This window comes from Pan troglodytes, chromosome 14, assembly GCF_028858775.2.
Source record: "Pan troglodytes isolate AG18354 chromosome 14, NHGRI_mPanTro3-v2.0_pri, whole genome shotgun sequence".
Taxonomy (NCBI): domain Eukaryota; kingdom Metazoa; phylum Chordata; class Mammalia; order Primates; family Hominidae; genus Pan; species Pan troglodytes.
The window spans coordinates 52,145,419-52,159,224 of NC_072412.2; the positions used below are offsets into that span (position 1 = coordinate 52,145,419).

Sequence of the window (13,806 nt, forward strand, 5' to 3'; positions counted from 1 at the left end):
TTTGGGGTCACTGGCTTTCTAGCCTCTCCTGGCACCACCCAATTTCGGGGAGCAGCCAGCTCATCTTTCTCCTACGACAATGTCTTCTGTCCCCCATAAACACTGCCCTCATTTTGAGTTTTTCTTTCCTATGTCTGTACTTTCTTCTGCCGCTCAGCAAACACTCTGTCCCACTCGTATTCGTCCCTTGGCGCTGGCGTCTGGCCCAGGGGTACACTGTGAAGGAGGGCAACCCTAGATTCTGAGGGCCCTAGCTCGAATCTAGCGCCCAACTGCAGGGGTGACCTTAGATACATTTCTTAACTTCCTCTGTAGACTCAGGGGAACAACTTTGGCACTCCTGGGGTCCCTGGATTAATGAAATAACTTGCGTAGGCTCCCTAAACAAGCGTCTGGTTCATTGTAAGCGCCCAAATGCCAGGGGGCATCTGCAGGGATGACCCCATAGTGAATGAAAACTGCCTCTTGGGGATCTCTGGGTTAAACGGCCAGAATAACTCGCAGAATTGAGAGAACCCTCTCCTGCCCCAAACCTCACTGTACTGTAAATCCCATTCATTGCCTCCCGCCGTTTTATCCGTGTTCTCAGACCACCCCCCTATCCCCGCAACCTCCAGTCCCCTAAAGCCTCCTGGGCGGCAAAAGGACGCCCAGAGAGAGGTTCGGCGCCTCAGGTGCCCCGGAGCAGGCGTCCAGCCCCGCCGTGTACCCGATTGCGGGGCGGATCGCGGCAAGGCGGCGGCGGCCGACAGAATAGGCGCGGAGGAAGGCTCAGGCGGGGCAGACTGCGTGGGGGAAGGAGGAGGAGAGAGCAGACGGCGGAGGAGGGCAGAGCCGCCGGGAGGAGGGCGCAGGGGCGGGAGAAGACACATGCGCGCTGCCGCTGCCGCCGCCGCCGCAGTCCTTAGCTTCCCGGGGACAGGAAACCTTCAACACCGAGCTGCCACGGCCGCCTCCCCGCCCGCCCCCCATTCTACGCGCCTGCCCACACCCTCCTCCCCTCCTTCCAGCGCCTTTCGGTGGAGCACTGCGGCACTCAGCCCGAGCTGCCGTTTTCCCCTCGCGGGGAACGCTGTGACCCCCCCGCAGGAGCGGCGGGGCGGGGTGGGGGGGCCCGGGAGAAGATGGCGACGCCGGGAAGCGAACCCCAACCTTTCGTCCCGGCCCTTTCGGTAGCTACTCTGCACCCACTTCATCATCCCCACCACCACCACCATCAGCACCACGGAGGAACCGGCGCCCCCGGCGGGGCGGGTGGTGGCGGCGGTGGTAGCGGGGGCTTCAACCTGCCCTTGAACCGGGGTCTGGAGCGCGCGCTTGAGGAGGCGGCCAACTCCGGGGGGCTGAACCTGAGCGCCAGGAAATTGAAGGAATTTCCCCGTACCGCAGCCCCCGGGCACGACCTCTCGGACACGGTGCAGGCAGGTGAGTGAGGGCCGAGGGGCGGGCAGGGGTGTGGGTGCTGTCTGGGTGTCTGTCGTGCGTTCCCTAACGCGGTGGACAGTCGGAGATCTTGTCTTGCTGGGGGAGGGAGGGTCCATCGGCCCGTTGTCTCCCGAAGAAGGGACTCGCGTGGGCGCGGAAGAAGCGGGCCCTGGAGAGGGCACGGGGGCCCTGCCTGGTCCGGCGATGCAGTGCCAGGAGGTCAGGGGTGCGCCGGGCCTCTGCGCCTGAGAGCGAGGGGTCTCCGGCTCTCCACCCTGTGGCTGCCGCGCCAGGGAAGTAACCGCGGGGCTGGGACTTGCAGGCGCGCCGCGTGCGCGCAGTGTAAGTGGGAGGTTTCAGGCGGCTGTGTCGGCTTCCTGGGCCCCGCGCAGGACTGGGAACTCCAGCGCGGACAGCGGCGTCGGCGCCTCCAACCAGTTCAAGCCGTCTTTGCATCGAGGCGTAGCCCATCCTGGTGGGGAAACCCAGACAAAGGTGGCACGCCCTCGGCCGAGCCAGGGGCATCGGCGCAGTGCCGCGAGCCCCCTCGGCGACATCGCCGAGCGATCGGGCAACTCGGTGCCGCCTGTGAGGTGCCCAAGCTTCCTCTCCCTGCGCCTGTGCGGGAAAAGAGCCGCCGGGCTTGTAGTGAATCCCAATCGGCTGCCGCTTCGGAAGCGATCGGCCCTCTTCCTTCCGTGCCTTTTGCTCACCGCCCACACAGTTTGGGTCCTACCACCGAGGCTACCTGGTTCTCAGTTACCCAACCGTTGCGGGGGCCCCAGGAAAGGACGGCGTGGCATATTAAAGGCAAAGTAATTAACGTGAGCCTGTTTTCCTGTGTGAGCCCGGCAAGTTGTAACTCGCGCCAATAAGCAGCATAACTTTTTCAAGTTACGTCATGTGTTACATACTTCTAAAACGTCTGCTTTCTCTTTGGTAGTTGGAGTTCCAGGAGCGGGATCTATAAACAGGAAGGAGGGTGGTGGAATAGGATTGGGGCCTTAGGGTCTATACAGAACTGACTTGGTTTCCGGCCATCCAGTTCCGCTCCCTGGGGGAGGGTTTGTGTCATAGCAAGCGCCCAACATTTCCCAGGGCAGTGGGTGCTCCGTTTTGGAGCCGCTGCCCAGACCTCTTGGCTGTCATCGCCTCATGGCCCAGGGTCAGACCCCCTGGGTCTTGGATGGGTTGACTCTCATCACAGGAGCACCCAGTTTAATCTTGTAGTGGGCAAGGGAGCAGGCAGTGGGTTTTTGGAGGCTAGGTTTCCAGTGTCTTTTCCCCCTTTTAATTCAATAAACATTTATCTAGAGCCTTAATGAATATTTAGATACAGTTCTGAGTTCACTGGAGGCAAAGATGGCTCTCCAGGGTCATTAAACTTTGTAATTTGGATTTAGGGATAGTCAGGAATCGGCAAAAAAGAGGGAATTTCCAAAGTTGAGCTGTCAACAGCTGGGGAGTGTCTTTCAATAAGACCTCTTAGTTACATCTTCTCAAGTGGAACTTATTCCAAGAATTGCCTGAATCACTGACTTAAAAAAATACATTAAATTTTACTTCCCTTCTGCTATAGAGTGTACCATGAGCTAGCTATGCTATGGTTGGATATATCTGCAGAAAATAGAGCTGGCATGACTAATAATAATAGGTTTGTGTAGTTCAGTAAGGGGGCTTCATAGTTGTTCTACTTCAGTTATGCTAAGGATTATTTACAAAGTTAGGTGAACTTGATGTGTCTGCTGTGTTGGCATTTCTTTGAGAAGACCAGTGCTTTTAAAAGCAGGGATCACATCTTTTAGCTAAGACCTCGCCATGTGAAGTGGATGCTGAAAAGTGTTCTTGTTGGCTTGTTTATGGCAAGCTTAAGTTGTGAGTTTTGCAGGTTTTTATTTATGAGCTCACTTGCACATGTTTTATGCTCAGGAAAATCTAACTGGTTAAAATTCAGAGGCTTTATGTTAATTCCTCATCCAAAAATACAGTATTATTTGGGGGAAGAGGAGTGGAGGGATATTCATGTTTGTAGAAACTTAAGTCAACCCCATCAGAAAAGTATTCATTGCAGCTAGTTATTTTACATGAAATTAGAATACCCAAATGTATTAAATATTTGCTTCTGCAAAACGTCTTTGCCTCAGGTCAAAAGCTAGGTGTAAACCACATGTACTCTTTGTTCTAAAGATAAATTTAATTGAGCACAGTTTCTTATTTGAGAGACCAGAAAGCAAAATAAAGAGTTAAAGTTACCTCCAGTGTACACAGTGTTGACACAGCCTACATGTAAGAGTTCTAGTACAGTTGAAAGTTTGAGTAGTAACATTTATAATAAAGATAGTGATTTCTCCTTGACTCATATTTACTTTAAGAATGTCTCTTAAAATTAGAATGGCATATGAAGATCCTTAAAGGCCTAAGAGGCAAAGTGGATTTTTTTTTCCATATATTTTCTAAGTCAGGGAGTGGTAGAGCAAGCTTTTTCTCACTGTTTTGTTGTATATTACAGGCCATTTGGTTTACGCCTTGTAAAAAGTCAGGCTTCTGGCAGCCACCTGTGCAGAACTGCACCTGGGCAATATAGCCTATCTGAACAGAGTGGAAAACCAAGATGTAAACAAAGAAACATAGAATAGATGTCTAAGCTGTTACTCAAGTGCATATACTTTATTGATAGGAAAAAATTCAAGCTCTCATTTTGAGCCTATTAATTTACTTCTATTTGAATCAAAATAAGTTTTGTTGTCAGAGTCTAGTCTTTTAATAGGTGAAACGGGGAAAGAAAGACTGATCCACGCAGGTGCAGTGAGTGACACAGGTGTCACTGATGGAAAGGGACAAAACAGAAGAGCCACTATCAGCACTGGGTGTGCCTCTCTGTGCGTTATCTGCATGATCTTAGTTCCCACTAGGAGCCCAGTCATACCCACATTTATACATGGGAAGACTGAGACAGAGACAAGTTATGTAATATGCTGAAGATTATACCTCTACTGAGATGGTCAACCGGTGATTGGAACCCTGGCAGCCTCACGTTAATTCATGTTCTTGACCATATTCTCATCAAGCAGAGGGAAGGGGTTGAGAGGTAGAATCTGGGAGGCTTCCTGGAAATTCATTCAACCAGCATTGATTCCACAAGAATGTACTGAGCCCCTCTGAGTGCTGGCCACTGATCTAGGCACTGGGGACACAACAGTGACCAAAAGAGAATCCCTGTATCCCTTCTTGTGGAGTTCATTCTAGTTGGAGAATAGGGAGATACATGAATAAATTGATTTTGCAGGATAAATAGGATGAGTTATAGGATGGATGGAATATCTTTGTTTTATAAATACACAGATTGCTTTGTATTGATTTCAGGTGGCTTGTAGCAAGAGTATAAATGATGACTAGTAATACATATAATCTGAAGCATAAAATTGGGCCAAAGAAAAACAAGTACACAAATTTGCATATGAGTAAAGCAAATTTTTTTTTTTTTTTGGTGCTGATTTATTAAGTAGTGTCATTTTGGATGAAGAAGTTCAAAAGGGTATTTTGTACAATTAAAAGTGAATTGAAAAGGAGTAAGAAAAGAAAGTGGCTGATTGCAGGAGGTTCTAGAAAATAAAAAAGACTTGGCATGCAGGACACTTGTTGAAAGTCTTGTTAAGGAAAGTGGGGAATGTTTCATTGCTAATTATCTTTTTGAGTTGGCTCTAAGCAGGAAAGACTATGGGCCAGGCACTGTGGCTCACACCTGTAATCCCAGCACTTTGGGAGGCCTAGGTGGAAGGACCACTTGACCCCAGGAGTTTAAGAACAGTCTGGGCAATATAGTGAGACCCCATCTCTACGAAAAATAAAATAGTAGGCCAGGCACGATAGCTCACACCTGTAATGCCTGCACTTTGGGAGGCCAAAGTGGGTGGATCACCTGAGGTCAGGAGTTTGAGACCAGCCTGACCAACATGGTAAAACCTCATCTCTACTGAAAATACAAACATTAGCCGGGCATGGTGGCGTGTGCCTGTAATCTCAGCTACTCAGGAGGCTGAGGTGGGAGAATCACTTGAACCCAGGAGGCGGAGGTTGCAGTGAGCTGAGGTTGCAGTGAGCTGAGGTCGCACCACTGCACGCCAGCCTGGGCGACAGAGAGAGACTCCATCTCAAAAAATGAATGAATAAATAAGTAAATAAAATAAAAAATTAGCCGGGTGTGGTGGCTCATGCCTGTAGTTCCAGCTATGCGGACGGCTGAGGTGGGAAGCCCATAGGTTGAGGCTGCAGTGAAAGCCATGATCGCGCCACTGCACTCCAGCCTACGTGACAGAGTGAGACCCTGCCTTAAACAAACAAACAAACAAAACAAAGACTATGTGGGAAACAAAGAGCTTACTCAGGGAAGAATATTGAAGTGCAGCATTAAAAATACCCATTTATGTATGAGGGAAGAGTTCTGTAGGAGATGCAAAGTATAAGACAATACAGGAATACATGAGATGCTAAATAACAGTTCCAGGAAGCCACTGAGGCCCAAGGCAGGTCAAGGTGAGGTGCCAAGTAGCACTGATGGACATTGTGTGTAGAATTCAGAGGAAAAGGTCATTTTCATGAGGATGCTTAGGAAAGACTTTGATAGCAGAGGTAGGATTTGGATCAGGTTTTGTAGGATGGATAGGATTTAGATAGAAGTGCCTATGAATATTCTGTGATTGGAAGGATGGTGCCAAGACGTGGAGTAAGAACCTGACAGTTGGCCGGGTGTGGTGACTCACACCTGTAATGCCAGCATTTTGGGAGGCTGAGGCGGGTGGATCACTTGAGGCCAGGAGTTCGAGACCAGCCTGGCCAAGACGGTGAAACCCTGTGTCTACAAAAAAAAAAAAAAAAGCTGGGTTCCTGTAATCCCAGTTACTCGGGAGGCTGAGGCATGAGAATTGCTTGAACCTGGGAGGTGAAGGTTGCAGTGAGCCGAGGTCGTGCCACTGCACTCCAGCCTGGGCGACAGAACAAGACTCTGTCTCAAACAAACAAACAAACAAATGAACCTGACAGTCTAAGATTCTGTGAATAAAAGAAACAGAGAGGGCATTTAAGCCTGTCTTTCTGGTCATATTCTTCTACCCAACTCCTGCCTTATAATGGAGTAAAGGCTACAGGGCTCTTATGACCCTTTAATTGAGGACTCCGGAAATGGCTGAAGCCTAGGATTTGTCAGCCTGTGGGAATAACACCCTAGCTCTGTGTGATCTGGCTCTCTCAAATGTCTGTACAGATTCAAAGGCTCTTCTCTGAGATTTGTGGGTGGTTTTATCTCTTGAAGGCTGACTTCCACACCCTATTCCCATCCTATAGCAATGGAGTCCTTGGGATGTTAGCACTCTTTAGTCGTTGGAATTCACAGAAGACTTGATAACAAAATCTAGTCATTTTCAACAACTTAACTTTATTTCATAATTTTGGCCATCAGTATGTTTCACTATAAATATAATAAAATTTTTGAAATCACATGTGTTTCCTTAAAATGTATGTTCTTTTATAGTTATATCTAGTTTTGAATTATCGTTCTGCTATTGAATTAAATTTGGTAGTTTTTAACATACCTGTTGCTTTTTGTGGTGGTTACTATCAGATAAATGCCTTTGTTTATTACATGTATTCTAAATATTCTTCCATTCATAAACTATGATTCATATCCTTTTCTTTCCTATTACTATTGTTTTTTCTTCCCTGTTAAGGTATAGATAAATTCCAACATCAAACAAAACCTTTTGGAACAACTCAGACAATATCTGTAGTGGTTCCGAATCACGTCTAGATGGGCCCTTCCACATGTCTGTGGTATATGGCAAAAACAGTCTCCACAAACCTACATGCTATTCTCATTGCTTGCATTACAGGCTGCTTTCTTGAAAAGGCAAGGACATACTAATCATGCTTCTAGAATAATAGCATACAATTATAGGCCAGGGAACCTCTGGGAATTTTTGGTCTGTGCCAGTTTATAAAGGAACAGCCCAAGGTTTGACCTTCATCACTGAAATGACTCTACTGGAGAGTTTGTCAGTCACTGCAACATCTGATTTGATTTTTGGTAGGTGTTTGATACTAGGCCACAAATTAGCACACCCTGTCATTTAAAAATTCTTGTTTAAATTATTGACTGAGACTTTTTTTTGTGTGCGTGTGTTACTGTAATGAACTGAAATTTCCCATGGCATGGCATAATAACTCTTTGTAATAAACATTTAAAGGGTAGATACGTTTTGAAATCCATGTTGACATCGATTAATTCAGAAGTCAAACTTGTTTTGCCCGTGCTGTCCATCTGGTATATGTACATAGACTTTTTCTATTATCATTCAACTTCATCATTGCTTGTTTAAACACAAGCTATTTTCCTCTTTTGTGTATACATTTCTGTTCCCCTATATATATATATATATATATATATATATAGACTTTTTATATTTCAGCTGGGCAGCATTTACTTACTCTTAATGTCTCCCCATAATTTCCCTTCAGGTGTGGTACTGCATGTGCTTTTTCAAAGCCTTGATAATTTAAATGGCAGAAATGCTATTATTAACTCCATATAAGGTGGTTATGGGTTTGTCACTCAGGCCATGGGTAACTTGAATTTTTGTCTAAGCCTCAGAAAAACCTGTTTGTGAGGCCACTTTTCAGAATTTCTTGGGCTTTTTGGAAAATTGAACGTCTGTCTTCGATATTGGCTTGAGCTTAGATATGGCAATTCCACCAGTGATTATTTCAGTGATTGTGTGAATTGTTAGAATTAAGATAATTTGGTGTTAATTGCAGTGATTATTTCAAGTTATAAGATTATAATCTATTATAAATGTGTTAAGGATGGAAGGCACAAAACCCAACTATTTTTCCATAGTGAATAATCTTTTTTAATGCCCAACTCATAGGAAGCCTAGCTTCTGTTATTGCTACTAGTCTTTTGTTGCATGAAAGATTTTTGTTTTTGCATCAGAATTTTGCCATGATATTTCAGAGAGTAAGAAAAGAAAAAAAGAAAAGAAAGGTCAGAGTTCCAAGTCAGACTTAATGTAGGAAAACTAGGCATTCTAATATAGACTCAAACATGAAATATGCCTGTGTTATTCTTCATCCTAATTTAAGAGTTTAGTGATATTGCTTCCATATTCTGCAGTAAGAAATAGTACATTTGGAAACCATCTCCTCCCGTAAAGTAATTCAAAAATAAAGTGAGATTGTTTACATGAATAGAAAGTTGATGAACTGTGAGAATTGGGGCTTCCCTTGCTTACTCCAGCCATGCAATAGAAGGGAAATGCTTTTATAGTCAGATTTCTGTTCATTGTTTTTCCTAACCATATCCTCCTTCACTGGCCATAAAGGAGGATATAGCTGGAGAAAAAAATTAGAGAAGAACAGTATGTTTGATTTGCATAACAGAAATACTTCATATTTTGCTTGGTAAGAAATTATTGCTTCTCTGTTAATATGATGCTGGTGCTGAGGCAGCTCAACTGACTGTACCTGAAATTCTTACCGAACATTTTTAAGTAATCGGGGACAGGTTATTTGATTTTGGGATCTTCCTAGATGTTTGTTTTTCTTCCTTCTGCTGTTTGCTTTTTTCCCTCAGTCTCTCTGCTGGAGGGGGACCTAACACAGGTGTGGGATGAAACTGAGCAGGAGCCCTCTAGCTCAGTGTGTCTTGAATTTCCTCTCCACTGTTCTTGCCAAATGGGCAGAAAGTGGCCCCCATCTTAGTTTTTCTAATCTTCTGGCTTCTCATGTGGACTTGCTTTTGACAGCTGACCCCTGCAGTGTGGTATGTATAGCTTTGGCACATGATGTGTTCCTCTGTTATTCTTCCCTATTTTTGATGTTTATGCCATACAGCATGAGGAGTAGCATCAATATTTCTGATCTGGTTCAGTCAGCTTAGCTCCGATTTAACTCACTTTATCTCTGCAGGCAATGGTGGCAATTCAAAGACAGCACCATCAACACACTGCCTGGCTTGCCCTTCCTCTGGATTGCCTTCCTTTTGCTTTTCCAAGTCATTTACCTCATGTCCCTTCTCCTCCCTGTTCTGTAGGATTCTACTGACGCCACTCTCATTTCATCTGGGCCCCCAGCCTGTCAAAACAAACAGCCTCCCTATCAGCCCATTCTTGCAGATCTCAGCACTGAATCATACATGACCTTAAGCCATCTTTGCATTATTTCCTTATGGCATTTTTTGTTTTATTGCCTTCCTCTGATACTTTCCCTATGTTTAACCTTTTTGCTCCTTCACTGGCCTGTGAGATTTGGCTAGACGGGACTTTTCCTGATTTTTGTATGGCTTCCATGCCCAGGACAGAAAATGCTAGAAAAACATTGATGGATTACTCTCTTTCCTCTTTCCTACACTTGGTCTCTGCATTTTTCATCCATCATCTTGGATCTACCCTGAAGTTATCCCCTACTTGTGCATAGTTTGCTGATCTGCTCAGATTTTCCTGTGAGACCTGATTTTTCTCACATAGCATCTTTTTACTTCTCAGTGTCATCCACTGTATTAGTCTGCTAGGGGCACCATGACAATATTCCTCAGACTGGGTGGCTTAGACAACAGAAATTAATTTTCCCATAGCTCTGGAGGCTGGAAGTCCGAGATGAAGGTGTCGGCAGGTTTGATTCTCCTGAGGCCTCTCTCTTGGCTTACAGGTGGAGGTTGTCTTCCTGGGTCTTCACAGGCCATTCCTTTTTATACACAAATCCTTGTTGTCCCTTCGTGAGCCCAAATTTCCTCTTCTTATAAGGGTATCAGTGAGATTGGATTGGGACCCACCCATAGGACCTCATGTAATCTTCATTACTTCTTTAAAGACTGTCTCTAAATACAGTCACATTCTGAGGTGCTAGGGGTTAGTGCTTCCATTACTTTTGGGGGTCAAAATTCAGCCCATAACACCCACTGACTCACCCCTGCTGTAGCTGGTAGCTGGAGTTCCTCCCCCAGCCTGTGTAAACTGATCTTGGACTTGTGTGAGGCTGCCCTCAATGCTGCTCTTGCAGGAGGCCCAAGACAGGTCTGTTTGTTAACCATCCTGTCCTTGGAATCTAGCCCTGCACACACTAGCTACACCTGCATCCACGCTGAGAGTCCCAATAATGCTCCTGAGCCCTCGAATGTGCTGTAAAATGGTAAGAGAGCCACATATACACTTACAAATGGATGACTCCGGCTCATCTGGACCCCTCCTCCATCTCTCATAGACTTAGAATCTTTTTGGTGGTTGGTGGGTCCCTAGAGTCACACTTTATTTTTAGCTAAGGTGGGGTCACTTCTCACCAACATTTGCAAGTGTTTGATAAGCAGTGTTACATCTAAAATCAAATGAGTTATAGTGAATTCTGAGGGAGATGGGCAGGTGTTTTATAATATCAAATATTGCTTGAAATTAGCAAATGAAAAACTAATCAACATCTTTTGAGCACTTATTGTGTAAGGAGCATAGCCAAAACTATAAAGGCATAGTTCCACCTAGTTTGAATTGGATGAGGATTAAAGAAATTATGTATTTGAAAGTCCCTTACACATACAATACTCCAATTAACAAGTATTATTTCACCAAAGCCTTTCAGCCCTTAGCCAAATGGAATTTCTTCCTTTTTTTTTTAAGTACAGCTTAGTGATTAAAAATAGGGTTTCCTGAGCTTCAAAGACCTGTGTTCAAATCTTGGCCTTGTTGCTTATAAACTATGTCACTTTGGCCAGATGACTTAAACCCTATGCATCGGTTTCCTCACCTGTCAAATGGAGATAATAATAGTATGTACCTAGTAGAGTTGTCATGAGGACATTGGTTATAATAACAACAGCTAACATTAGCAAGCAGTTATTCTATGTCAGGTATTGCTCCAAGTGCTTTATAGGCAAATATATGTATTAAATGTATGTAATAGATGTTTCACCTCATTTAATGCTTGCTACATGGTCTGTTTTAACTAGAGTAGGGTCTCAATACCTCCAAGCAATGCCTTTCTATTGCAACCTGAAGAGGGAGATTAGAAATGTAGAAACCATCCATTCATATGTCTCCCTCATTTAATAGCTGAGGACACTAAGGCCCAGAGAGTATAATCATTTGGCCAAGGGTACACAGCATGGCAGTAGGTGCCAGAGCCAGGGCAGAGTCTCCCAGGCTCACATCAAAGGGTCATTTCTGTGGAGCCAGGAGGTGACATTGGGATGAAGGGAAGGCTTTCCCTCATCCATAGGGTTCTCAGGTCAAACCCACCCAAACCAGCCAGGTTGTGGGCCTCCCAAAAAACAAAAAATGGTGTGAAACCTTTAATAACAGATGGTCCAAACCTGGGGAGAATAAGATAAAGCTAACGGTAGTTACAGATGAGACATGTTAGTGTAGGATTTGACTGTATGTGGTTTGGGGGACATGCACAGGCCTCTTGTCAACTGGATTCCACATACTAAATGAGTGTGCTGGGCAGCCCCCGACTCACAAACGGGGCCATCAGCCTTTCCTAGCAAGGCTTTGTTTCAGAACTTGGCATGCATTTTCCTATAAAAACAAGGTGGTAACCTGTGATTTGGTTCTCCCGCCAACCCACAAAGGCCTGTTTAACCCTAGCAGACCTGGGCCTTCCTATTAATGGTGGTTTCTTATTGTTTCTTTGGAAAAATGCAATCCCAGTTCCAACATGAAATCCCGAATCTGGAGAACTTGGCATCAGGATGTGAATGAGGCCTCTGCCTCTTGAAAATAATTCTCTCCCCTCTGGCCATTCTGGCCAGGGGTCGGAGGTTCCCCACACCTCTCCCAGGTCCCTTGATCAGGGCACTCAGCGGCTGGGAAACAAGGGTTGGCATAAGTCAGGGATCCACTTGGACCTCAGGAAGGCCACTGGTCCAGGGAGGAATAGGCCGGGGAGCCACCCACCTGAGGGAGGCGTGCAGGAACTTAGACACTTCTCTATTTAATTTTTATATTTCTTCTGTATTATCTCCCCAACTTACTAATTTTGGAATTGGAAGCAAGTTAGTGAACTTTTCTGAACATCAGGTTTGTAATTTGTTAGAAGCGAAAATGCTCTTTATCCCTTGGGTGGTTGTATAGATTCAAAGGGTGATAGATAGCACAGGAGCAGGGCTCAGGTCTGGCAAACAGTGAGTGACTAGTAGAAAACCTGTCACTTTCTGTCCTTAATTTCCATGGGGCTATGTGACATAGTCTTCTTCAGTCACGTAGATAATTGGAAGCTGTCAGCCTATCATTAGCATAGAGGCTAAAGCACAAACTGTGGCTGGGTCTTTGTCCCTGCTCTGCCAGGACATGGCTACTACTTCACTTCCCTGAGTCTCAGTTTCCTCGTCATAAAATGGGGATAATAATTGTAGAATTATTGTGAGGAACAAATGAATACATATGTCAAGTGCTTAGGTCAGTGCATGGCACTGATTTTGCCATTATGATTATTCTATATCTTTAGAAAAGAGAGTCAGTGTTATAAGGCACAGAAGGACTAAATTCCTAGAAATGCTGTGACATTAATAAAATAACATCAGTATCCAGCAAGCTTGGGTGTACATGCTTTCAGTGTGTGTACATGTTATTTATATCCTTTCGGCAGTCTTGGGAGGATGGTAGCATAGGTGGTATTCATTATTGCATATTGCATGGGGGGAAACAGGCTGGATGGTGAAATGACTTTCCTTCGGTTATGCTGCTAGTCAGCAGTTGAGACAAGACCACATCTTCTGGGTTTTCATGCTGTTTTTATTCCTCAATTCAACGGTGTTCTTAGGTTTGATTTAATTTCTACTGGGGCCGGGTGCAATGGGTCATACCTGTAATCCTAGCAATTTGGGAGGCCAAGGTGGGTAAATCACTTGAGGCCAGGAGTTTGAGACCAGCCTGGCCAATATGGTGAGACCCGTCTCTACTAAAAATACAAAAATTAGCTGGGTGTGGTGGTGGGTGCCTGTAATCCCAGCTACTCAGGAGGCTGGGGCAAGAGAATCGCTTGAACTGGGAGGCGGAGGTTGCAGTGAGCTGAGATCACGCCATTGCACTCCAGCCTGGGTGACAGAATGAGACTCTGTCTCCAAAATAATAATAATAATAATAATAATAATAATAATGACAACAATAATTTCTACTGGGACAGAGGAGTCTTGAGGGGACTGAGTCTCGCAGAGAAGAGTGTGTTCAGGTTTCTCACAGTAGAGAATGGGGAACCCTATTCCTGTGCCACATTGTGTATTCAGGTGAAGGGTGCTGGGGCCAGCTCTTGTTTTGGCCTCCAGATTGGAGGGGGGAGGAAGTGGTGGCTGGGGCCTCAGAGAAGGGCCTGGGGTGCCTGTCTTCAGTCTCTACGGAAGTCTTG

General features: G+C 45.4%; 1 protein-coding gene across 8 annotated transcripts in view; it reads left to right on the forward strand.

The window, feature by feature from the left end:
* The first annotated feature begins 779 nt into the window (after positions 1-779).
* Positions 780-13,806, forward strand: part of LRCH1 (leucine rich repeats and calponin homology domain containing 1) — a 200,200-nt gene continuing 187,173 nt past the window's right edge. For 7 of the 8 annotated variants that reach the window (XM_009426931.5, XM_063792516.1, XM_003314135.6 and 4 more), the window contains exon 1: positions 810-1,425. In XM_009426931.5, the coding sequence (XP_009425206.2) occupies positions 1,125-1,425 (301 nt within the window). In that variant the 5' untranslated portion in view covers positions 810-1,124. Of the gene's footprint in view, positions 1,426-13,806 lie in introns of all 8 variants that reach the window. The other variant, XM_003314134.6, reaches the window with a different exon arrangement.